The sequence below is a fragment of the Rhamphochromis sp. 'chilingali' genome (assembly GCF_963969265.1).
Source record: "Rhamphochromis sp. 'chilingali' genome assembly, chromosome: 6".
NCBI lineage: Eukaryota > Metazoa > Chordata > Actinopteri > Cichliformes > Cichlidae > Rhamphochromis > Rhamphochromis sp. 'chilingali'.
The window spans coordinates 38529998-38557111 of NC_137933.1; the positions used below are offsets into that span (position 1 = coordinate 38529998).

The window sequence follows — 27114 nt, forward strand, 5'->3', positions numbered from 1 at the left end:
CCAATACCCAGTCGAATCAAGTATCCATGGGATTCATTGGAACAAGCTTGATTTAGAACTCAAAACATATTTCATATTGACTGTGAGAAAATTGTGGAGAATTTTATACACAACAGAAGAAACAAAGTATTTTACAGAAGCCCATATGCTGCCCTACCCCATTTGTTTCAGGCAACTTAAACAAGGAGAACACAATCTTGTCCTGTTGTCCAATATTCAGAGTGCTTGGTAGCTGAACATGCACTTTGCTCTTGGGGACCTGACTCAATCCTGCCTATATCATTCCCAGAAACAGAGGGAGAAATATTGCATTTGAATACATGAAATAGTATGATAGAACTGTCACAGCTACTGCACAGTTGATGGTATTTAAAAGGCTTTTTGAAGTATTAATAGCAAGGAAATTTAGAAATGGAAATTTGTTCAGTGATGTAATAATTGATAAGAAAATAATATGACCTGCAAATTGTGCTCAAGGCAATGTCAATCAAAGCAGTAATCAGTAAAAGTCATCATCTGAGATCAAAGTGTGTGTACACATTGTTTAAATATCGTCTAACAGTTGTTCAGATATTTCAGCCCAAGCCAAAGAAATGATTGGACGTGGTTAGTATTGCTCCCAAAAAGTGAAAACAGCAGTGTCAATCCTTTCTGTCTTTTGGGTTTTTACCTCATTGTCACTGGCATAAATTTCAAGGCCTGTAAAGGAACCAGTGGGTTTGAAGAGGAGAGCCACAAAATTGCCTGAAGATATATTTATGACTCCTTTTACTGGAGTTTCTTCTAGAATTTTTTCTAGGCTCATCAAGGCTCTGGTGGAAAAGGACAAGAATAGTTCATCACAAGTATTATATTAGTTTACACCCTGTCATCGATTCAATAACACAAAAATATTCTTAATATTACCAAATTCTTCATTTTTAATGTAAAGTGTTTTACAAATTGCACTCACCCACCACACAAATGTTCAAACACCAAATTCTGACAAACTGAAAAAAAAAATCATGTATTTAGGGTAAATAAAATGCTTACTCAGCAAGGTTTGTTTGGGTTGAACCATCCAGGATGTTTGTTGTATACCTCATACAGCAGCTGGCTGTAAAGTAATTAAAGGAAACAATTTAAATAAATTTTTCATGGGGGTATTACGTTTCAGCTCAAAATAGACATTATTCATTGTATCATGAACTTTTAGCCATAGACTACTTTGTGCAAAAGAAGTAAATGGACTGGTTCTGGTTCTGGTTCTTCTCACCTACCTAATGGAATAGTCCAGGGGTGAGTGGACTATTTAAGCGGGTGAACGCAGGTGTTCAGGAAGGAAGGACCAGGTCAGTGTAGCTGTATGGAGTTTGACCTTAATTTCCGTTGATTTAAGTTTAGTTATGTTTATTTGAACTGAGTTAATTATGGAGTTGAGTTTTTTTTTAAATTTATTTTTGTAAATATGGTTTGGTCACAAAATGGTGAATAAATCACTCGCTACACTGGACAGCATCTGTCTCCTGCACTTCTTTGGCCGCTTAAGTCAAGTTCTACCACATTTGGTGGCAGCAGCAGTGGGTTTCCAGGCCAATTAATGAGTGGAGAAGATGTCTACCCAAGCAAAGAGAGGGCTTGTTCCAGAATGTGAAGCAGGTGATTTACAAGATGGCAGCGACCAACAAGGGGCAGTAAGTGGCTATATTGATGGACAAGAGAATGTGGCTGAATTGTCCAAACGTTTGCGAACTCTGATGCAACAGCAGGCTGAACTCGATGCTAAACTGGAGCAAGAGCACAAGCACCAGGAGGATAGATGCAGGCAAATCCGGCATCAGTTTGCCCAGGTTCAACAGCAGGTGCAGCAGGGCAACCAATAGCGTCAGTTGCTTGAAGTTCAAGCATCTACATCTGCGTCTTCAAGAGGACCTACTCCAGAACCATCTTCCAGCACACAAGAATCAAATAAGTTTGACTTGGAGCCAGTACATCAACCCAGTGAAGCACAGCTTTCAACACTGATGAGACATTCAGACTGGAAGGTGCCAAAAATTCAACCTGACAGTGAAGGTAAGGACATTGAACATTATTTGATCACATTTGAAAGAATTACTAATTGCCACGAGATCAGTGGGCTCTTCACCTAGCACCACTGCTAACTGGGAAAGCTTGTTCCGCCTATGTAGCTATGGATATTGATGACACTATGGACTATGCAAAAGTAAAGTGTGCTGTCTTGCAGAAGTATGAAATAAGTTTTGACACCTATCGAATGAGGTTTTGTTCTAGTACTTTTGGAGAAGAGGGAACCCCAAAGACGAACGATCAAATTGGATATTCCATTGTTATGGAACAGTTTCTCAAGGTTCTGAATCCTGATATGCAGATGTGGTTTAAGGAACATATCCTAAAGACTTCCAAGCACGCAGCAGAACTGGCTGAAGCTTTCTTAGCAGCTTGTCGACCATCAAAAGACTTCATTCAAGCTAGGTTTTTTTTCCAACATGCCATCGAACGAGTTAGGTGGTGGAACTGACTTAAACGCTAAGCACACATGACAGAACTGGTATAACTCAGATCCTGCCAGATCTGAGACAAAAAATAAAACCAATAAAACATGTCATTTGTGTGGTCAAATAGGTCATCTTAAAGCTCAGTGTACAAAGATGTCTGTTAGTAAAAATTACATTTGTTCTGCTAGACAAACTGAAGTCAGTGAGAATCACAAAAATGAATTTGAATGTCAGCAACATGAGCCATCAATTGGGGTACTTGTTTTTTTTTTTTTTTGTTTGTTTGTTTGTTTGTTTTTTTGCCTGTCCCATTTGGTTCTTTTGTCATCAGAATTGTTGTCTAAGGCAAAGAAAGATGCCCAATGAATTTACTTTACCAAATGGACCACCCCAGCCTTGCCGTATTGGTCTATTTGATTCACCTTTGCTTTTATTGTTTATTTTAATTTCATTTGCTGAACACGGGACAGACTTGACTGGGGAAAAGAAAAGGGAGAAAGAAAGAGGGAAAGAAAAAGAGCGGGGAAGAGGGACGGTGATAAAGGGCAAAAACCAACAAAACAAACAGACAAAAAAATATATATATCAATGACCTGGATCACCTGTTGAGAAAGGAAAAAAGAGAAAACAAGCAAAGAAAAAGAGAGCAATATAATAAACAGCGGAGCTCATGGGCAGTGACGTGCCCGTGAGCTCCGCTGGCAGCCAGCTGTGCCAGAGTGACCGAACCTCAGGCCGAGAGAGCCCCAGGCTCCAGGCCCCGACAAGCAGCCACCAGGAGTGAGCCGATGGGTACCTGGATGCCCATCCATCCACCCTTGTCTGAGGGCGTCTGCCACTGGCAGCGAAAGTGGTGGGGGGAGATAGACCTCCACAGTGAATGTGTGCTGTATTCATGGTGATAAGGTATCGTACCCAATTGCTGAGGTTGCAATTGAAGTTGAAGGCCAGTGTTACACTCTTTCAGTGGGAGTGCTGCAAACTCTGCCTTATCAAGTGGTGTTGGGCCGTGATCTTCCAATATTTACAGAGCTAATAACCAAGCATTCATGTCAGGCTGAAGCAGTTGAAAGTTTGTTAGCGGTCACAAGGTCAAAAGCAAAGGAGCAACAGGTTAATGCTTTGGGTTTGGATGAATTGCCTTTTGCAAATGAGGATGCGCCATTGGACGAGTCTAGCACTCATTCTAAACCAAAAAAGAGCACGTGACAGAGAAGACATGAAAAGGTGAAGAGAACAAGAGTAGCTGAACACATTTTATATCCTTTGAAGTCCGAGGCTCTCCCTAGTGCTAGTGAGGTTGCTTGGCTACAGAAAGAGGATTTAACACTTGAACCATTGTTCTCTAAATGTGTTCCAGAGGCAACTAAAGTTGAGGGAAGGAAGGAAGTGTTTGTGGTTAAGGAAGATTTGGTTACCACAACCAGGGCTAACACAGAGAGAAAGACAACCCTTCACACTCACATTTTTACCTATGCCTAATTTAGACTCACCAATTAACCTAGGCCAATGCATATATTTGGACTGTGGATGAAAACCAGAGTAACTGGAAAGAACCCACCAAAGCATGGAAGAACAAGCAAATGCCACACAGAAAGGTCCCACAGTGAATTCAAAACCTGGGGTTTCTGCTGTGAAGCGACAATGCTAAGCATTGCACCACGCTGCCACCCTAATAAATAAAGAATATTTATGAAATTCATCTAAAACTTGTCCCTGTCTCTTCTCAGTTTACTTAAGATAAAGTTAAGAGAAATGCATTAAACCACTTACAGAATGTTTCATTACAAACTGAACTGCAATAATTGCCACAGGAAGCTCCTGATACACAGCTCCAGGAGAAGCTTCCATGAGATACAAAAGACAACAGCCACCAAAGCATGCAACATGTTATCCTGGGGAAATGGAGAGAATCAGTTTAGAACAACAACAACAACAACAACAAAACACCACTTATTCATTTATAGTTACATGTTTTTTATCAAGGTGAATAGGCCTTGTGATAAACTTCATCATCATCAGTCCAATGTGAAGAGCATCGGTTTATATAACTATTACCCCAATTTCAATTATAGCTGGGCCACTGTGTTAAATGTAAATGTAAACAAAATGCAGTGATTTGTATTATAAATATACATTTGATTATAAATATGAACCCATATTTTATTCACAATAGAACGCACACAAAACATCTAACAATTTTAAGCTCAACATTTTAAGAAAAAAAATAAGGTAATTTTGAGTTTGATGGCAGGAACCCTTCTCAAATAGTTGGGACAGGCTCGGGTGCAAGGTGCAAGATGCTAGAATGCCATAAAGTGGCAAGCATAGTATACAGGAACATTTGTGCCGAGCATGACCTGAAGGCCCCAGGGTCAAAATGGGACGAGCTTCCCTAGTGTGGTTGAAAATGACCAAGCTATGATCCACCGCACCGCAGCAATTTCCTAATGTTGTAAACCTGCTCAACATTTGGCAATAAAACCCTTTCTGATTCTATATATAAGATGTTATTGTTTATATTGAAAATTTGATGCAATTGCCTTCTAACATCAAACAGGCAAAGAATTGCCGTGTTAATTAAAAAAAGAAAACATTAGGAATAGTGAGGCAGGGTACTTTTGCATTTGTGTTTCAATAAGATTGCACAGTTTCCCCTTACTGCACATGTCAGTAAGAGAATTAGCAAAATATTTATCTGAATGTATCCTTATTTAAATGAAAAATGTTTTGGATGTGGAATACTCATCCAATGGAATGGAATATATGAAAATAACAATAGCAACAACTACAATAATCATAATGATAATGATTATTATATTCATAGAAAAATATGTTTAGAAAAAACATGCATGTAGAAACCCCCACAATCTTACTGCCATGTACCTTTGCAAAAATCATCAATAGGCAACTTTTAGTCCTGATATTCATATTTATTTTGTGTTCTTAAACTAGCATTAAACAGATTAAATACTTAATAAAGAAAGCATCTCTAACATAAAGAGAACAAAAATGAAGCATACCCTTGCATGATGCTAGATGCCCTTGTAGAATTCATTTCCCCTGAAAAGTTAATGGAACACGAATTATGTAACAATTGGAAAAAAAGAAAATGAGTAAACTGCTGTCTTTGACAATGTTTTCTGTAAATTTATAAAAAATGACGTGTAAATGACCTGAGACATTATAATGTCTGTTTTCAGCTACACAAAAACTTGCCTCCTATTAATGTCAGAAAGGTTTCCAAGAACACATAGTAAAGGTAAATTTCTTAGATTCCATATATACCGTATTTTATGTGACTTTGACCTTTGATTGTACTTCTGATTATTTAGATACTTTTTGCATTTAAGAAATGCTTTCTTTCAGTTCAATTCAATTTTATTTGTACAGCACCAATGGCCCTTTTATATTGTAAAGTAGACAATTATACATATGATGCTTGACATAGAAACAGTTTATTTTAAAAATTAAATTTCAATATGGCACGGACATAAAATCAAATGATTTAGTTGTTGTTTTTGGACAGATGTTGAATGTAGTTCAACTTAAGACCTGTGTTTGTTCTCATTTGAATATTTATTATTGCTCATTGATAAGCCAAAAGCATTTCTTATCTAATTTCTCGATGAATCGATGAAATAATTGATAGATTACCATAATAATTAATCTGCAGCCCTACTCAGAATACTAAACATCAAGAGGGCTCATCCCCTGCACCACCATCCAGTGATAACGTTAGCTGAACAAACTTGTCCAACACTAAACGCACTTTGAATATGGAGAATCAAACAATCACACAAATACAAATAGGATTGCAACCTCCTTGAATTAACAACAACAAATGAAAACGAATCAGTGGCAGCCTGGTGGCTCTTTTTAATGTTTTCACATTCTCCAGCAGATTATAACTGGTGGATGCCCAGAACTTGAGGCTCTTGAACACTCATGACCACTTTTGATCACACTGCAATTGCACAGACCGCCTGATAGCCACCATTCTGCAAAGAGTGACAGTCTGACCTGGACTGATTGCAGTCCCTCTCAGAGAGATTGCTGGAAGTTTGCAAGTAACTTCTTTGTAATTTAGAGAGAATCTCCAGACAGATTTCAATCTGTATTCCTGCAGCCAGGTGTATTTGTATGGCATTTGTATTGTGGTTGTAATCCTTTAGAACAGGAAGGATGTTGAATGGACATCTAATAATTAAATGTCACATTGATATAAGTTACGTTAAATGAGAATTTCGGCTGTAGACGTAATTTTCAGTGAATTATCACAGCAAGCTTGACTTCATTCAGTTGCCGATTGATAGCAGGATATCTGAAGTAAGTGCTAAAAGTTTACTTTTTAAGGAATATGTGTAGTGCCATTGTCTTTCAGTATTGTGTCTTGTGGTGGTTGTGCCTAACAAACTTCCATTACATTATGTTAGATCTAGAACCTAGACACAGAAGAGACAAGTCAGAGGAAAATAAGGATACTAAAACTAAAAATTAGTCTAAGGAGATCATATTTGGGATGCAACAATGAGTTTTATGTTAAAAAACCGAGGATGCACTGTCCACTTCCTCACTAAAAAAGGCATCAATAAGTAAACCGCAGTTACACATAAACTAGTACTGGACACATAAAAACACATACGACGAAATACTCTAATTCAATACACTAAAGGACAATACACAAAGCTAAAAGAGCTCTCTAATATAAGGACAACAACATGATAGCCTACCCTTTTTGGATCTCATTGTAGAAATGATTTCACCTGAAAACAATCCAGAACACACCTGATGTGACAGCAGGAAAAATGCAAATGAGTAAACCTGCTCCGCTTGGAAAGATTCCTGCCAAGTTCATAAAATGACATGTAAACTATCTGAAACAAGAGGCGGAACTATCAACATATATCTATCTCTACTACTCTCTTCTCTTTTCAGGTTGGACAAACCATTTATGGCTTGTCCCTTGTCATTCGCCAGCTGTGTTTGAGCTGTTAGAGTTTTTTAAACACCAGACAACCTTCCTTATGCAACCCCAAAGAGAATCTGTGTTGCAAAACAGAAAAAAAATATAGAAAGAAATACCAGTTGAAAAACATGGACACCTAACAGCTCCCCTAAACAAACCCAAAGCATCTCTATCGCCTGCTGCTCTCTGGCTGCCAGTGACGTGCAATACTGATTTCTATTCCGATCTGATAGCAAGTAAAATTCAGGATGGCATCGATGATACAGTATACTATAATGTATACCTTTTGTAATGAATAAAAGACATCAGACTTCTTGTTCTTATTAATTAGAAAGAATTATTATACAAGAAATAAAAAAACATGAAAAGTAAGTACCTAAATTTTCAAATGAAAAATGAGTGTGACTGATTGAAAATCATAAAACAACTGAGAAACATTTTATCAATACAGGTTATATTGATCTATCTTATGTATGAAATATTATGAGTTGTAGCTTACAGCTACTGCATATATTTTAATGATACCCAACCTACGTAATGCTCTTTAAATGCTCTACGCTACATCTTTACCTGACTAAATCTAGTCCAACTGAATCCATGTGATGGCAGGGACACACATATGACCCCCAAGGTAAACTAATACAGCTATGTACTGTAGCATGTATTTATTTACTAATTACTAATTTCATAACCATATTTGTGAATGTAAATTTGAACAAATGGGATTCTGTAATATTTATCATACGAGGAAGTCCCTGTTGTTTAAATGTCAACAGAACGTCAACACTTTCCAAATTCAGCTACACGCGTGCTTCCAGCTCCACGTTTTCTCCCGCTGCACCTGGAAGCACACGTGAGCTGTGACGCATTTATACAGCTGTATTTTACATATCACCGTGACAGGTTTGTCAAGTAGCTTCTGTCAATCATTCCGATGAACCCGATAATATAACTACTTTTCACTGTTTTTCCGTTAATGTTAAAGTATAAATGTACCCTAAATTATTAAAATGTGAATATTTTAAAATGAGAATCAATTCTAGAGAATAAATATCTGGTATCGGAGGAATCGATATTCCAGTATTTATCTGCACACCATTATCCCACAGACTGAAAGTTGATGTATCCTTTGACCTACAGACCCGAGCGAGGATATATTCATGTATATCCATGTGTTACGGGCCTCCTGAAACTACTCTTGTGTGAGTGTGGTGTTCTCTCTGCCGCCTCCTCTCTTGCGCCACCCCTCTGTCTCTCTCTCACTCTTCTCTCTTCCCAGGACACAGCTGCTGTTCATTGGGCTTGTTTACCACCTGGGCCCAGTCAGCAATCACCTCTCTGAGGTCATAGAAGTTGGGGATGAACTGGATGAGGCAGGGTGGTATTCTCTGGTGTCTCCAGATTGTGTCAGAAGAGAGCCTATGGTGTGGAGTAGTGGGAGCAGTGGGGAGTAGTGGGGAGTGTAGCTGCTTCATGTGAGTAGTGTGAGCTTGTGGGCCTCAGCCGCAGTAAAGCTAGCTGCTGGTAGTGACATGATGGGCCTGTGGGCCCCTGGAAGTTCCTCCTCGTGATGTCGAGTTTTTTGTTTGGTTGTGTTCTTTGTTGTTGCGACCTTCTTTCTTTTTCTAGTGTAATTGGAAGAACGGCCTTGCCGGCTCTTCTAGTTAAGATTATCTATAATAAAAACTATTTTATTTACTAAACACCTCTGTTTTCCTATCCTTCTGTTTTGGACCCATTTGTTACCAGTCCCCACACACACACCCCTAGAACACATGTAAATGCATTTTATCCAGCTCCTTCCAATTTAACAAAATGAACAAGACTACCTGAATAGCAGCAACCTCAACATGGTCTTTATCTTTAGACACATCCTCCTCTTCTGTGATCAAAGCCTCCATGGCTGTCAGCTGTTTACATCTGCTGCTCATTTTGTAAAACTCTATATGGTTTGCTCCTTTCCTGGTGAGTTTCCACTAAGTGTAGGTGGAGTTTGCCCACACAAGGGGAAAAGGGTCCCATCAAAAGTCAAAACAACCCTATTTTTGCAAGAGGTCAATAGGGAGTGTGTGTTTGTTTGTTTGTGGTGAAATATGTCTCACATTAGCTTTTGACACATCTGAACCCTTAAACCTGCACTTTTATTTAACTTTTAAAGTGGATCAATTTGACCTGCAACATAACAGCAGTGCTAAAGAAGTGGACATTGCCAAACATCAGCACTCTGAGAAGATGCAGCAGCAGATCTCAGAGAATGACTCGGCCTCTGTGTGGAAAGGTTTTAGGAATATTACAAACTACAAGCCTAAAACCCCCCACTCCACTGATGACTTGCTCTTAGCCAACACCCTTAACGACTTCTACTGTCGTTTTGACGAGCCATCAGGCAGCCTTCACACCTCCAACGACCCCAACAATAGAGGCACTTTGGACACTCATTCCCCCACCTCTCCCCCCTCCATAGAGCCATCACCACCTTCAAACTGTTCACCTGCAACACCCGCCCCCTCACCCCACACAAAAGAGGATTTCACACCACCTCCTCCGACCACAACTCTTCATATTCATGAAGCAGATGTGAGGAAGCAGTTTAGGAGTCTGAATGCTCGGAAAGCTCCCGGCCCAGACGGTGTGTCTCCTGCCACCCTCAGACACTGTGCAAACGAGCTGGCCCCAGTGTTTTCTGGCATCTTCAACTCCTCACTGCAGGCATGTCATGTGCCTGCCTGCTTCAAGTCCTCTACCATAATCCCTGTCCCCAAGAAACCTAGGATCACTGGACTAAATGACTACAGACCCGTGGCTCTGACATCTGTGGTCATGAAGTCATTTGAGCGCCTAGTTCTCTCCCATCTCAAGACCCTCACGGCCCCCCTCCTGGACCCCCTGCAGTTTGCATATAGAGCCAACAGGTCTGTAGACGACGCCATCAACATGGCCCTACACTTCATCCTGCAGCATCTGGACTCCCCAGGAACCTACTCCAGGATCCTGTTTGTGGACTTCAGCTCTGCCTTCAACACCATCCTTCCAGACCATCTCCGAGGCAAGCTTTCCCAGATGAATGTGCCTGATCCCATCTGCCGGTGGATCACTGACTTCCTGACGGACAGGAAGCAGCACGTGAGGCTGGGAAAGAATGTCTCGGACTCCTGGACCATCAGCACCGGCTCCCCTCAGGGCTGTGTTCTTTCTCCTCTGCTCTTCTCCCTGTACACCAACTGCTGCACCTCCACCCACCAGTCTGTCAAGCTAATCAAGTTCGCAGATGACACCACCGTCATTGGGCTCATCTCGGACGGGGACGAGTCTGCCTACAGGAGGGAGGTTGAACGTCTGGTGTCTTGGTGCAGCCACAACAACCTGGTGCTGAATGCCCAGAAGACAGTGGAGATTATTGTGGACTTCAGGAAGCACACAGCCCCACTCCCCCCCATCATCCTGACTGACACCCCCATCACCTCTGTGGACTCATTCCGCTTCCTGGGTACCACCATCACCCAGGACCTGAAGTGGGAGCCCACCATCACCTCCGTCATCAAGAAAGCCCAGCAGAGGATGTACTTCCTGAGGCAGCTGAAGAAATTCAACCTGCCAACACGGACGATGATGCAATTCTACACTGCAATCATCGAGTCCATCCTCACCTCCTCCATCACCGTGTGGTACACTGGAGCCACTATCAGGGACAAACAGAGACTGCAGCGTGTTGTGCGCTCTGCTGAGAAGGTGATTGGCTGCAGACTCCCATCTCTGCAGGACCTGTACACCTCCAGGACACTGCGGCGTGCAGCCCGGATCTCAGCTGACCCTTCTCACCCTGGACACAGTCTGTTTGACCTGCTCCCCTCAGGCAGGAGGCTCCGGTCCATTCGCACCAGAACCTCTCGCCACAAGAACAGTTTCTTCCCCTCTGCTGTTGGACACATGAACAATAACCACATGACGGCTCTTTTGCCATCAGAATTGTTGTCTAAAGGCAAAGAAAGATGCCCAACGGATTTACTTTACCAAACTGACCATCCCAGCCTTGCCGTAATGGTCCATTTGATTCACCTTTTATTGTTTATTTTATTTTCACTTACTGAATACAGGACAGACTTGACTGGGGGAAAGAAGGGGAGAAAGAAAGAGGGAAAGAGAAACAGCTGAGAAGAGGGACGGGGAGAAGGGCAAAAGACATAAACCAACAGAATGAGCAGAAAAAAAAATGCATATATCAATCACCTGGATCACCTGCTGAGAAAGAAAAAAGAAAACAAGCAGAAGAGAACAAGAGTAATAGAATAAACAACATCACAATGATATATGGGAATATGACAGTAAATACTAAATGTTAAACATTATTGTGCAGCACATAAGATCAACAGAACACAGTGTGCTTTGAGGTAGGAGCCAAAAAGGGTGTAGTTTGTGGGTGTGATCACCCGTGTGTACACCTGTGAGCATGGACGCGCTTGTTTGTTTTTTTTTTAAAGGTTCCTTCATGTAATGATCTGCTAGAGGGTGTGGGGGGGCCACAGCCCCGTCCTCCAGGGCATGAAGCAGGTATGGAGGAGATCAAAACTCCAGACATCCAGAGGCCCCCAGAACACAAGAGACCAAGGAAGACCAACAGAGGGGCAGCCGCGCCACTGTCCCAGCAAGAGCTGAGGAAAGTCCCAGATGAGGGCTCACTCAGCAGCCTCGGAGCAGAAGCCAGGGGGAGTTGCAGTGACGCGCCCGTGAGCTCCGCCGGCAGCCAGCCGTGCCTGAGTGACCGAGCCCCAGGCCGAGAGGCCGGGGGCACCCCACCTCCGAAGTGGCCCGAGCGAGCCCCAGGCTCCAGGCCCCGATAAGCGGCCGCCAAGGAGTGAGCCGGTGTGTACCTGGATGCCCATCCCCGGACACAAAGAACCACCAACGCACCGATGTCTGAGGGAGTCCGCCACTGGCAGGGGAAGTGGTGGTAGGGGGAGATAGGCCTCCAAACCTTGGAGGGCCTGAGATGTCCCCAGAGAGGTGGCGCCTGACACCCAACCTGACATATAGACACAGACATACAGGCACACACAGACACAAACATCCATTCCCACCCTCATGCTCTCATATGCACTTACTCCACACTCAACCAACGTGGAGACAGACATAAAGAGACGCTGTACACACGATCACACTCCCCAAGCGTACTCTACAAACCGGGTCTAGGTACCCTTGCCCCTGGAGGGGGGAACTGCACCCAGACCCAGGTGGTGTTACCCTTTTCCCTGCGGTGGGGGGAGGCAGACCGCCCCGACTCCGCAGCAGCAGGAAGGCTCCACACTCCAGACCGCAGTCGGACGGCCAACTCCTCCTCCTAGCCCCCCTGCTCCAGCAGGTCGCAGAGAATGGGAGTGAGAGAAGACTCCAAACCTCCCTCCACCCACTCATTGTAGTGTTGATGCATGTGTGTTCTAAGGTGCATTTAAAACCCAGGAGGGCATGGAGCTACCTGCCAGAGAGCAGCAGGTAAGCGCATGGTCCCTCCTGCTAGCCCTCAATGTCTACGTGTATTTAACCTTGAGAGGTGGGCAACGACGCCAGGGGTGGGGTGTACACCCTGATGGTACTTTGGATTCCGTGTATCGTGCCCACCCCCAAGATCCTATATGTATGTGTAATGAGAGTGTGAGTAATGTGAATGTCTAAGTTGTGGGATAAAATTGAGGCAGAGGCAGCCAGAAGGGGACAGAGGGGGGGGGGGGGGGGGGGGGTTAGCCTCCTCTGCACCCTGGTGACATACCCCTACTCCAAGGTCCTGCATGTGTGGGTGGTTGTGGTGGAGCGGGAAGAGGGAGGCAGCTGGAGATGGGGAGGGAAGGAAGGGAGGGGCAAGTGACCCCTCCCTGGGGCCAGCTCCCCCGCTGACCCCAGTAGGCACCCCCATACTCCGTGACCCACCAGGAAAAGGGGGCCCAGGCCCATCCAGACCGGGGCCCAGCGCAGCAGTGCCTCCCGGCCCCACAGAGCCCTGGACAGTCCACCCAACCCCACCGCAGAGAAAACTGCACCCACCCCACCATCCACTCATCTTCCAGACTACATAAGACAATAAACACCCAGGCTGAGATCTTCCTCCACCTCTCCTGTATCTCCCCCTCCTGCAGAGAGAGCCCCTGAGGAGAGGAAAGCTCCTGCAAGATGTGACAATCTTCCCCACCAGTTGAAGAGCCCCCCAGGTGGCTCGATGCACCGGCGGCACCCTGCTCCAGGGCTGGGCCCCCATGCACCCACCCGCCCACAACCCCGGCAACACACCAACCAGGACCCAAGCCCCCGAGGCCCGGGCCCCAGCCCAGAGACGGAGCACCCCCAGAACCTCACGCCCATCCCGGACCCACCCAGGGGCAGCCAGGCTACCAGGTCAGTAACCCACGTCCGTCAGCACAGACCCTCCCCTAGCCCTGCTGCACGCAGCCGTGAGGAATCAGTCACCTGAGAGCCAACAGAGCCCCTAACCGGACATGACCGCTACCCCGGGTTGAGCCCCCCACGGAAGATGCCTCCGGGGACCCCCCCGACGCCCTAAGCCTGTCCCTACCCCCACACCAATCACAACAGTGAAGGCGGGACCAAACTATGACCCCCCACCCCCTCTAGGTGATGGAGCTGATCAAAGGAGCCCAGAGCAATTGATCTGATGTGGTGGCAGAGGCTGTATCAAGACTAATGTAATCTAATAGATAATTTCTATATTGGTTAGAATTAAGATTATTTTTATTTTTCCAGTTCATGAGGACTGTTTTCTTGGCTATGCATAGGGCAGTGAAAACCATATGGGCGATATTCTTTTCTGAAGTGACATTATCTAAGCTGCCCAACAAACACACTAAGGGGGAAGTTGGAATGTTACATTTCAGACACTTCGATAAGTCTTCACATATCTCACGCCAAAACTTCTGAACTGGTGGACAGAACCAAAGAGCGTGGATATAATTGTCCGGTGAATTGGTTTGGCAGTGTGAGCAGTTGCTGGTAGACGTAAAGCCCATCTTGAACATCCGATGACCTGTATAGTGCACTCTATGTAATATTTTGTATTGAATTAATTGAAGACTGGGATTTCTAATTAGATGAAAGGTTTTTAAGCAAATCTGAGACCAGAAGTTTTGGTCTAAGTTAACTGATAAATCTGCTTCCCATTTTGCAATAGGAAGTGATATTGATTCATCTGTTTTAGAAAGCATTCTGTATATTTTGGATAGTAATTTGGGGGGTTTAAGAGTAAGAAATTGAACCACACTTGGTGGTGTTTGTAGTTCAACTTGACCCGGTTTAAATTTCTTTTTTACTATGGATTTAATCTGTTGATATTCTAAAAATCTTTTCTTGTTGATCCCATATTGTGCAACTAGTCCGTCAAATGAAATAAATTCTGTTCCTTTTAGTATATGTTCTAAATATTTGATTCCTTTACCACTCCAATCTGAAAAGTTTATCATATTATTGTTTTGTAATATGTCAGGGTTGTTCCAGATAGGTGTACGTTTGCATGGGATTAATGAAGACGCTTTTTAGAAATTTTAGAAACTCCCACCATGCTGTCAGAGAAGAGCTGATGTTGATGCTTTTAAAGCATTCATGTCGTTGGATGTATGAGCTGATAAATGGTAGGTCTGAGATCTCTAGATTATTGCAAAGTGCTTGTTCTACATCTAGCCAAGGTTCATCTAAGAGGGTATGTTTTAGCCATCCTGAGATAAACAAAAGGCAGTTTTTACACCTTTGGTCTTCTCCCAAAGAAAAGTTCACACTTCCTTGCTACCTCTTACAGTGGTTGAAGAGACAAAAGACTGTTCCTGTTGAATTGTCTGCTTCCCCCCAACTTCCTGAGATAAAATAATCCGGCTGTTCAATGGCATCAATGTGTGAGACATTGAGACATGCTAAAACCCAGTGGCACCAAGGCAATATACAATAAATAATGTGAGTAATACATAAATAACACTCTCTGATGATGTGAGTGAATGGAGCTCACCCAGCAGTATCTCTCTTTCTTTCATCTATATGCTTCTAATCATTTGAATAATGTATTTAAATACTATTCAAATTTCTATATCATATTTACTTGATTACACTTTTGATTCCAGTGTTGTATTGGGCTTCACAATCTGCAGCAAAAATAATGAGATATAGGGTACTGTTTTCTTTTACACATGGGTGTAATTACAATCTGTATGTCTGAAACAGAGCCCTCTTGTAAATCGTGAATGTTATTGGGACAACCTGTATAAATAAAGGTTAAATATATAGAAGTGGTAATGTCAATAAAACATTAATTCATTAATTACAATTTACTCTGGTTAACAAAAATAGATTTCCTGACACCTCGGAGTGCCTAGAAGCAGCAGGTACGCCACCTGTTGAAACTGGAATGAAATGAAACAAAACTTCAGATTTTGTAGTTTACTGAGTGTTTTGAACCTTGAAGATCCTCATTGTTTCCCTTCAGTTCAGCTTATAGTGAGTGAGTTTATTTTACGTCTGGTACAGTTTACTTTGGTATTTTTGCCTTTTGTTTTTGTTGCCCTTTTCACCAGCTTTAAAGCCATTGTTCTGTGTTGCAGAGTCATGTGTTTTGGATCCACACCTCTGCCTGCCACACACTTACACCCTTGACAAACATGTTACATAAACAATTTTAATTTTCTTTTATTGTTGATATTAATGTCACAGCATTTAGTGAATTAACAATGCTCGTTCAGATGTACAAAGGACACTACAAAGGACTAAACCAGCACCAGGTGAGGTACTTTCCAAAACCAAATCACATCAGTAGGCAATGCAGAAGGTGTATTTTTCTTGACCTCAGTGGAAAACGTCATCATATCAAGGAAAGGTTTATAATAATAATTAGGAGAAGAAAATTGATACATCTGGCGACACTTATTCTAGACTCCTTGGAAAAGATATATATAAATCTTATAAAGTTTGTATCTGTCTTGTGTGAAACTTGTATGAAAAGCATACAAGAGTGAAAACAGATATAAGATCCCTTGAAAAATTATATAATGAAACTTGTATGTTTTGGATACTTACTAAAACAATATATGAAAGTAATGAGAAAGTGGCCACTTTCATGAGTAAATCATATAAGTTTTTACTATTTCTTTTCCATATGGGATATATTGGTTTACTCCAGAATGCTCTTGTTGTGGTAATTCGTGCAAGTCATATGAATGAGAACAACCAGTAAAAATCATCACTTCATTACTAAGGAACATATGGAATCAGTTAGTGTAAAATAAATTCCTGAATCTTCCAATTTGTGACAGCTGAGAAAAGAAACCCTACACTGATGTATATTTATACATGTAGCCTATTAACAGTATTACTAATGTAAATCACATTATATAGAACCTTGATTAATATCACTTATGTAAGCTTATATTCGTCCTGCAAGGCAAAAACTTTACAACTTTCTTACAACAGCATGATGTTCATTGTTGACCTGAGTGTTTTGATTCATTCTTTTGGCTTTAAATCAGCCACATAAGGCTTGTTTTTCGTTTCATTACGTCTGCTTCTGGAGTCTGCATTTGGATTTGCTACACTTCTTTTCATGACATATTATTAATAATGAAAGCACATGTTAGTAGGAACATCTTACAGTATTACCTATAAACTACACAAACATGGGAGCTTCTTGATGAGTTGGTAGTTGTTCAAACTACTTGCTTGTTGTAGCCATTTCACTGGTTGGCATAGCACGGGGATTTTTAGTCTTTCTCAGTGACATCGCAAACCACAGGAATATAAAGAAACCTGCATCACACAAAGGAGAGAAAGTAGTAAAGACTGTGCCTGGTTACAGTTCGTTCATACACTTTACAAACATTCATGGCAAAATTGAAAGCAAGTATTTCATCTTTCAGCAGGTTATGCAGACCTTGCAATGAGTTCAGGATGCAGAAGAGGTAGAGGCCAGGAGTGGTCAGATGGCCAAAAGAGAAGAAGACCAGGCCCCAGGTAATGCCGAGCAGAGTGATGACTCCCAGCAGGGTACAAATATCTTTCTTGGCACGGTCACGGTTGCGCTGTCCAAACTGATTTGCCAAGCATAAAATGAAACATCCCATTATAGAACATCTGACAAGCAGCATGAGAACTTGAAATCTGTTTTATAACTCGTTGTCACTATTCTTATCTCATCAGGGAAAGCATGTCTCTTATTCAGCTTATGTAAAATTGTGCTCTTGAAGCTAACATGACTTTTAAATGTGTTTGAACAGTAACCACTAAAACTGCCTCCTGTCTAGTGAATGAGATCACATCTCTTTCAGTTTGTGTATTATCTTTAGACTCTTTCATTCGCTCATACAGCATGCTAAATGGAAGTTGATAACATACAAGCAAGCACTTTGACACAAGGAAGAGGTATCTCGCACACAGCGGTAGTAAGTAAAAAACAGTAAAATTATACAAATACTATACGATTCCAGTGCTACCCATCAGCCTCCTGGTAGATACACCTATGGTATAAAGTTGTAAATCCTAAGTGATTTTTAGAAAGGCTGAGCTCTGACATTGAGGTCAGTGTCACCAGGGTTTGAACTTGTCCAAGATTTTTAGTAGCTACACCTACAGTGCCAATTTCAAAACCCAATGTCACCCCATTATTGAATTTTGGCATTCACAAACTTGGGTGTCCATGCCATCCACCTCTCTGGCTATGTGCCCAACAGGGTGATGTCAGTACCCCATCAGCCTTTTATGGCTAAGGAGTAAAAAACTAATTTAGGCACAAGATAGGCAGTGGCCATTACACTGGAAGGTATCCTTTGAGGCAAATATTCTCAGTGAGAAGCAGGGAAAAAACATATTCCAAACTGTTCCAAAAAAGTCAAACATGGGAAAATCAACACTAAACACTAGGAAAACAACATGTGTGATTAGCTGACACATTAAACACAGGTTACAGTAATCAGGCAATATTACTAAGGACAGAAAATCGATAGGAATACACAAGGATGAGCATTTACACTCAGGAATAGTTTATACCTAACCCATTACACAATTTAGAAATGTACTAGAAGATGGATAAATGTTTATCAGAAAAACTAAATGACTGGTAACCCACTTTCACTTTATTTACCTTTAAAATAAAGATGCTACTGAATGTTTAACACGTGTTCCTTGTGGCCTTTTCAAAGGGATTGCCGATGAGAAAAATGTGGAGATTCATAAACTTTTCAAGATGCATTATAAAGATTTAAAGATTAACCCATACCTCTTTGACACGGCGGAGAATCAAAATATGCCAGAGAGTTGTCACAAATAGGATCACGTTAAAGAGGAACACCAAGCCGAACAGCACAACTGTAGTCAACACCTTCACCGTGTCATTAGTTATATAACATCTACAAAGAAAGTGATTACAGTTCATATTTTAATCTCTCACCTGCCCAGGTGATTTAGAGTCACATAGTAAGAGTGCATGTAGGTGGAACTACTGAGATTCAGAGTCAAATTGTGAGATTACATGTTAGGTTAAATAGGATTGTATGCCTTTCCCTTTTTAAGCTTTTATTGTATTGTATTATCAGAAACTCCAATGCACATACAAAACAGTTTAATTATGTTGAGGTGTTACATGCAATCACATTTGTTCCTTACATTGCAGTGCTGTTGGAGTTATAGTTGTCCACAACAGCAGGACCATAAAAACCTCTGTCTATGATCACCACCACTGACACAATGATCGCAGGAACTCCTGAAACACAAGAACCGAGCAGTCACTTAAATGTTATGTGACTGATAATAACAGCTTCCTGCTTAAATGGCTCCACTCACCCCATCCCACCACACTGAGTTTGAGCAGGTATCTCTTGATATAGATGTTGAAGACTTTGACTAAGAGAAGGTAGAGGTGGAATCCTTCCACAGCCATCCAGCTAAAAGTGGTCAGCAGAGAATAGTGAAGGACAAGAGCCATGTATAAACAGACCCCAGTGGGGGGCACTGCTGCCACTGTGGAACTTAGCAGGAAGTGCAGGTTGAGGATGATGAGAGAAATTGCAAGATTGATGTGGACCTTCATAGAAACATCTAGTCTGAGTGTTCTGTTAGACAATGGAGACAGAGTAAGTGGCAAATTTAGTGGTCATGTCATTGAAGAAAGCCATATCAAGAAGAAGGATGGGATGGTTGACAGAATTACTAACATAATAAACCAGAAAGAATTTGTTGCGAAAAGAATGTATTTCCTTTTATTAAAGTAATGAATAAATATGTAAATTCACAAAAACAAACAACAAACAAGACAGAAAGAAATGAGCAGAGGTTTGGTGAGAAGAGCCTGATACTAAATATGTGAGACGGGAGATGACTGACGAATGTTGAAAGAATATCATCAAAAAAGTTACCTATTTGTGATGAACAGCAAAACTGCAACGGAAAGGGCAAAAAGAGAGACACTACAACCAATTTGGGAAATATACGTCAATATTATTGTGTCCTTTTCTGACACATGTGGAGAAACCTGTGGAGAAAATACATATTTACATAAAGTTATCAATGTTTTTGTTGATTTACCCCCTTTCTTACCTGCCCCCCTGGCTAAACTTTGCTAGATCCGCCCCTGCACAGTTACCAGCCGTCAGCTACGTAGAAAAGTATCCTGGTGTAGAAAGTAATATTAAATAAATTCTAACAACAGCTTATCAAGCGTAAACATGCTGCTGTTGTTCAGCCGCTGGTTTCCTCTTTCTCGTGCAAAGTGGGCCAAAAACAAACAAGAGAGACGGACTCGCGACAGAAAAGCCGATCAGCCGATCATTGATCAGTTTCATGATTGAAGCAGCAACAGGAGAGGGAGGGAGAGAGAGAGGCAGTCGCTCCATATATCGGTTGTTAAGCTTAAGGTGGGAATGCTTTACAAACATTCAGAGATGAACTTACACACTTGCTTTACTTCTCTCTGGGATAACTTTCTAGGAGATGAAATGCCGGTTTGGTAGCGAGGCTCAACCAGACCACCGACAGGTCTCGCACGCCACAGCTGCTCTATCACGTGACGCATACTGCTCCGACGTGCTATGGTTATGAGCAGAGTTACGCCATGTCGTACGTTTTGAGGAGTGCTTTCGTGATATTTAATGGATCGGATTACATTTTTTATTTCTCTCCGATGTCCGATCCAGAAATTTAGGTCAGTATCGGACCGATACGTAATATCAGATCGGTCCATCTCTAGTAGATAGTAGATGTTTTTTTTTTAAATGATTGTTTGTTTTGCTATAAATGAATGGCTCTTGTATTAATATTTGTTTTTGTATATCCTGAATTCCTCTTTATATAATGCACAAGTCCAGTCTTACCAGGAGTACACCAAAGTACGTGAGATGGTTACAGGAACAGGTGACATTACTCTGGTTACGTGTCCAAAGTGTTTCACAGCCATCCTCACTATAACCTGGTAAGCAAAACAAAGAGATCCATTATAGTTAAGATGCCACCAATGAATTACAGTTCAACTTTTAGGTCCCTATTGAAACCATGAACCTCAATCATTCCTATTCATAAAATAACATATTTGTGTCACATGTTACTATTCATCACAAATGTGATTACTGGTTACTCACTTCCTGTTGACAAATTTAAGAATTGACAGGAGAGATTCTGGTTTTCCTGTAACACAATTATACTGCATGTTATGTTATGCATAACATGCATATATATATGCTATATATTTAGTCACATACACAATGCATTCCATGTTATTTAATACTATAATATGTAAAGTATGAATGGAATAAATGATGAAATGAAGTTGCACTTACATTTATATTTTTGGTAACCTCCATGGTTATGTTGACACGTTCACTTAGTCCTGATATAGGTTTATTTTGTACCAACAGGCCAACTAGTTTTAGATTATATAGGTCACGTGCCACTTCAGACATTTTCTAAAATACAAGACACATTGATATTAATGAGAAGGTTTGTTTAAAACATGCATCATGTAAGATTTTTTCACTATTCTGAAGGGCTTTTACAGTATCCAAAGGAAAAAGACCCCCAGTGATGGTTATTTCTTACCGGTGTACTTAAATTCCTACAAGTTAATTTAAATTTATATTGATTTACATTTGGTGTATTGTTGTAAACAGTAACTGCAGAAGAGCATTCACTTTGCACATCTGGCATATTCCTCTAGCATATTGGCGTGAAGGACCAAAGAGTATAGTGACCAATTTTTGTTTTTCTAAAACAATAAAAAATATATGTATGTGTTTCTAGTGTCTTTTATTCAAAGCTTATGTGTATTTGTGGTTATTGGCAGAACTGCACAGACATAAAAAACTGAGGCCTGGTATTAATGTGAATAATGGAATTAATGGCAGCGACAAACTGATTTCAAGCCAAAGTGCTATTTAGAGGCAATATTTCTTTAATCTCTTTGGGATACAACAAACAAAACTAACCAACCATGGTAGTTAAATAATACAGTGTAAACAATAGACAGAATTAGTATAGATCAGTGGTCGGCAACCCACGGCTCCACAGCCTTTTTCGTCCTTATACTGTGGCTCCGCATGACTTTACAAAATAAATTATAATAATTTAATTAAAGTTAAATTTATTTGCATTAGTTCTTTTTTTAAAATTGTAGTTCTAAATTGGAAGATTAGTGTGATCTTGAAATATTAAAATAAAATTATTAACTTGTGTTTGAAACATGGAATGCCATCCTCGACACATAAACATGAAGAAATATGCATTCAGATTCATGACGATCTTCGGATACACATATGTATGTGAACTGCTATTTTCCACTATGAGCTATGTTAAAACCAAACACCGCTCATGCCTTACAGATGACAGCTTACAGTCCTGCGTTGATGAAAGTGACTTTGTTTGCTAGGTGAGCCCAATTAAAGGAAAAACTACAAAAGAAGGATATTCCACATTATTAAACAGATCACCATTTTCAAGCAATATGGGAAAGAAAAAGGATCTGTCTGCTGCTGATAAGCGTGAAATAGTTAAATGCCTTGGACATGTAATGAAAACCTTAAATAATTCATGGAAACTAAAGCGTGATCACCATAATGTTAGGAGATTTGTAGCTGAGTCAGAGCACACACAGGTTTGTGCAGATATAGGCACAACGAGGAAGGTTTCTACCAGACAAATACATCAGATTAAGACAGCACCTGCGGAAAGGCCATTACAAAGCAGCAAACAGATATTTGAAGCCACTCGTGTCTCTGGAACCCCACGTACGTCAAGGTGTAGGATCCTCCAGAAACTTGCAGTTGTGCATAAACCTTCTATTTGGCCACTCCTAACCAATGTTCACAAGTAGAAACAGCTGCAGTGGACCCAGAAGTATATAAAGACTAATCTTTAAATAGTCTTGTTCACTGATGCATGCAACCCTGGATGGTCCAGGTGGATGGTTGGTGGACGGCTACCATGTCCCAACAAGGCTGCAACGTCAGCAAGGAGGTGATGGAGTCATGTTTTGGGCCCAAGTCACGGGGAGAGAGCTGGTCGACACCTTTAATTAAGGTCCCTGAAGGTATGAAAATGACCTCTGCAAAGGATGTGGAGTTTCTGACTGACCACTTTCTTCTATGGTAGGAAATGAAGAACTGTGCTTTCCACTACAAAGTCATCTTTATCTTGCGTAAAAGGGTTAAGGGTTGCCAACCCCTGGTATAGATGCCCTTAAAATGGAATGGAATGATTCTTATATAGTGCTTTTATAATCTACAGGAGTATTCAAAGCCCTCTATACAACATGCCACATTCACCCCATTCACACAACATAGGTCTTCTATGCTTCTAAGTACTTACTAACACACATTCATCGAACCACCGACCTTCCAATCAGTAGTTGACCTGAGCTACAGCCACCCCATTTTAACACATCTTAAACAACAGCTATTCACATCCTTTTCTATACATTTATATAACCAAGTGTAATGTCTTACCCTGTTAGTTTCAGGAAATGTAAACATGGAAAACACAATCTTGTTGTTTGGTCCAGCATCCAGTTCTGCTGGTAGTTGAACACTCACTGTGCTGTTGGGGAGATGAGCCACGTCCGCCTATATCATCAGAAACAGAGAGAAACACTGTATGTAAATATTTTGCATCACTTGAGTGATGCAAATACTTTTGGTAATGTAGTGAATTTCAGTCAAGACAGAAAAATGAAAAAAATGCCAGCGGGGGATGTAGTTTGACTTCATGTTTGCCACTAAGAATATTTTCTTTCTTTTTTTGTACCTCCGTGTCACTGGCATACATTTCAATGCGTTTACTGGCCTCTGGCTGGAACACGAGGACCACTAAATTGCAGAAAGGATTTGCGATCAATGTTTTTCCATTTAAGCCTGTTTTCTTAAGAACCTCTTCCATGTTTTTTAAGGACCTTAGAGAAAAACGGAAAAGATAATATGAATCATTTTGATTTATAACTATTCAGTGATTTCATGTCATAGAATGTGTTGTTCTTGAATATGATTTAAATCTCAACTCTACTAATTCTTTATACTTTACTCTCATATAAATGTTAGATCTAAGAGGTTTTTTTTAAACTCAAAAACAGAAAGGAACACAGACAAAAAATTAATCATAAAAATGTAAATGTTTACGTGATGGTGTCCTCAGGGCCCCTTGAAAAGTTGCATGTATTCATCAAACAGAATTCAGCTGTTAAGGAAAAAAAGGATACATATCATATACCCTCATATATATGAGAGTACTTTTTAGAGTTCCTTTTCTATGCTTAAGTGCTTTCTATATAACAGTCACACACTTCATATGCCAATCAATTCATCGGAAAGCAAATCAGGATTAGCATCTGGCCCAGCAACATGGAGGCAGGAATTAAACTACCAACCTTCCAACTAGCACATGATCTGCTCTACCTCCTGAGCTATAGCCACTCCAACAGAGTTCAAGGGCACTTGATTCAGGGTTTTTTTTTCTTTGTTTTTGAAACAGACTTTTTAGTGTTGTAGCTAATGTACAGTCTGTGGTGTTTTCACTTCTGTTCTAGACTGTATATGCATCTGTAGCTTTATATTCAACAGCATACTGCTGTTTACCTTGCATTTACAAAGAGTTCAGAGAGTAACAGACAGAAACAGTCCATGTGAGCGGTAGACACTCATTTCATTACATCACATCCATACAACTGACTTTTGTCAGTTGTATGGATGTGCACTTTAAGGTTTATGAATCCCATAAACCTTAAAGTGCAGACTTATATCCTGAAAATTATCAATACTAGTCTGTTAACCAGTCAAGTTCCTAGTGGATTTAAACATGCAGTCATACACCCCTTACTTAAGAAACCTGGCCTTGGTAGTTCTGTTATGTCAAATTTTAGACCTATCTCCAAGCTTCCCTTTTTAAGCAAGATCTTGGAGAGGATTGTACATACCCAGCTGTTGGATTACTTGAATGACTCGCAACTGTCTGAAATCTTCCAATCTGGTTTTAAGCCCTTTCACAGTGCGGAGACAGCTCTTGTTAAAGTTATGACTGACATTCTTTTTGCTACTGATCGTGGTAAATATGCTGTGCTTGTGTTATTGGACATAACAGCTACATTTGACACAGTGGACCCCGACCTGCTGATCTCCCGCTTACACCACTGTGTGGGAATTTCTGATTTGGCATTGTCATGGATAAAATCACATCTTTCCAAAAGGAGTTTTTGTGTTAAGCTGGGGCTGCCCACTTCCTCTGTTGCCCCTCTGCTTTGGGGTGTGCCCCAGGGATCTATCTTTGAGCCATTATTTTTCTCGCAGTATTTACTCCCTCTTGGTGCGATTTTTCGTAAACACGGAGTGTCATTTCATTTGTATGCCGATGACTGTCAGCTTTATTTGCCTTTTAGTCATTTGGATACCTCCCCATGTCAATCACTGCTTGACTGTCTTAGCGATATTAAATTATGGATGACAAATAATTTTCTGAATTTTAATGATCGCAAAACGGAAGCAATTTTATATGGCCTGCATCGTTCTACTGATTCTCCAGATGTTGATTTTGGTGATTTGACCTCCCATCTGAAAAGTTCAATCACTAATCTTGGTGGTAAACTTGAGTCTGCGCTTACTTTTGAAGGTCATGTAAATGGGGTGGTAAAATCAGCTTTTTATCACCTCAGACGCCTATCAAAGGTTAAGCTTTTCCTTTCCAAACCCAATTTTGTCATGGTCTGGAGTCTGCGACTCCGTGTTTATGTTTAGTTTATTAGTATTCTGTGGTTTTGGTTGCCTTGGGTGTTTGTACTCTTCTGTTTCGTGGTTCATGTTCCTATGTTCTGTGTCCCCCAGTCTGTGTTAAGTTGGTGTGTTGTGTCATTGTGTGTATGTGTTTCCTGTTTTATTGTGAAGGTCTGCGTCTTATGTGAGTGTTTTCAGTTTGCCTCCCTAGTCTCGTCACGTAATCACTCCCAGCTGTGTTCCCCACCTGTGTGTAATCTCCCTGTGTTCTCTGAGTGTATTTAAGTTGTGTCTTCTGTCATGGTAGTTGCTGGTTCGTCTGTGTTGTTTCCCCTCGGTCTCCCTACGTCTCTCCGTATGTATTTCCCCGGACCTCCCTGCATCTTCATTTCTGGTTTGTGTTGTTAGTTTACCCAGTTTAGGTTTCCGGTTTCATGTTTTCCCACCATTGCTGTTTGTACCCACCCTTGTAAATAAATATTCACCTGCACCAGAGCTGCCGCCTTTTGGGTCCTTTCTACTACTCCACACGGCTTGCCCCGGCAAACCGTGACAAATTTGGAAACTCTTATTCATGCTTTTATCACCTCACGTCTAGACTATTGTAATTCCCTTTTAATAGGGGTTGGGTCGGACACCTTGTCACGCCTGCAGTTAGTGCAAAATGCGGCGGCACGATTTTTATCCGGTAGTAGGAAATTCGATCACATCACTCCGGTTCTGGCCTCCTTGCATTGGCCTCCCATTGAATTTAGGGTTCGTTTTAAAGTCCTTTTATTGGTTTTTAAATCTTTAAATGGTTTGGCTCCTGTCTACTTATCTGATTTGCTGAAGCACGTTCTTCCTCGCTTGCTCCATTCAGCTGAGTGGCTGTTGCTGTCGGGCCCTAAGTCATGGCTGAAATGCAGAGGAGACCGAGCGTTTTCAATCGCGGCTCCAATGCTCTGGAATAACCTTCCCCTCCATATTAGACAAGCGTCTATTTTTTAATGATTCTATGGTATTTTTAATTTGGTAGTTGTTTTGATCTGTGTTGTTCAGCACTTTGGTCTGCCTGGTGTGTTCTTAAAGTGCTATACAAATAAACGATTATGATGATGATGATGAAGAATGGTGATCTCAACAGTTAGTTAAAGGGTTAATGTCGTTATTGTGTGGTATTTGAATTGTTATCATATACTCTTTCTATTGCCTGTCAAATTAAAAAAAAAAAAAGACATTACTAGGAATCCGGCTGTACTTGGGTTATATTAGAATGTAGAAATCGACAATGTAGAATTATAAAAATGTATTAGAATGTGAGCACAAAAGGTCGGAGAAAAGCAAACAATCATCCAGCTTAAAGATTCAGCATACCTTAGCTGAATTCACATTAGCTCTATAATTATGCCCCACTTGGGGCAGGAGCTCGTCTCTGACCCGGAGTGGGCGGAAAAGGGTG

At 41.1% G+C, this 27114-nt stretch overlaps 1 protein-coding gene across 1 annotated transcript; it reads right to left on the reverse strand.

The window, feature by feature from the left end:
- Positions 1-17252: 17252 nt before the first annotated feature.
- On the reverse strand, positions 17253-19868 carry LOC308398896 (adhesion G-protein coupled receptor G5-like; the record flags this gene model as incomplete). The annotated part of the gene is made up of 5 exons (XM_080885763.1): positions 19848-19868; positions 19276-19544; positions 19099-19195; positions 18713-18842; positions 17253-17528 (listed from the first exon to the last, which is right to left on the reverse strand). The coding sequence occupies exons 2-5, from the start codon at positions 19520-19522 to the stop codon at positions 17253-17255; spliced, it is 750 nt and encodes a 249-aa protein (XP_080741889.1). The 5' UTR covers positions 19523-19544; positions 19848-19868.
- Positions 19869-27114: the final 7246 nt, after the last annotated feature.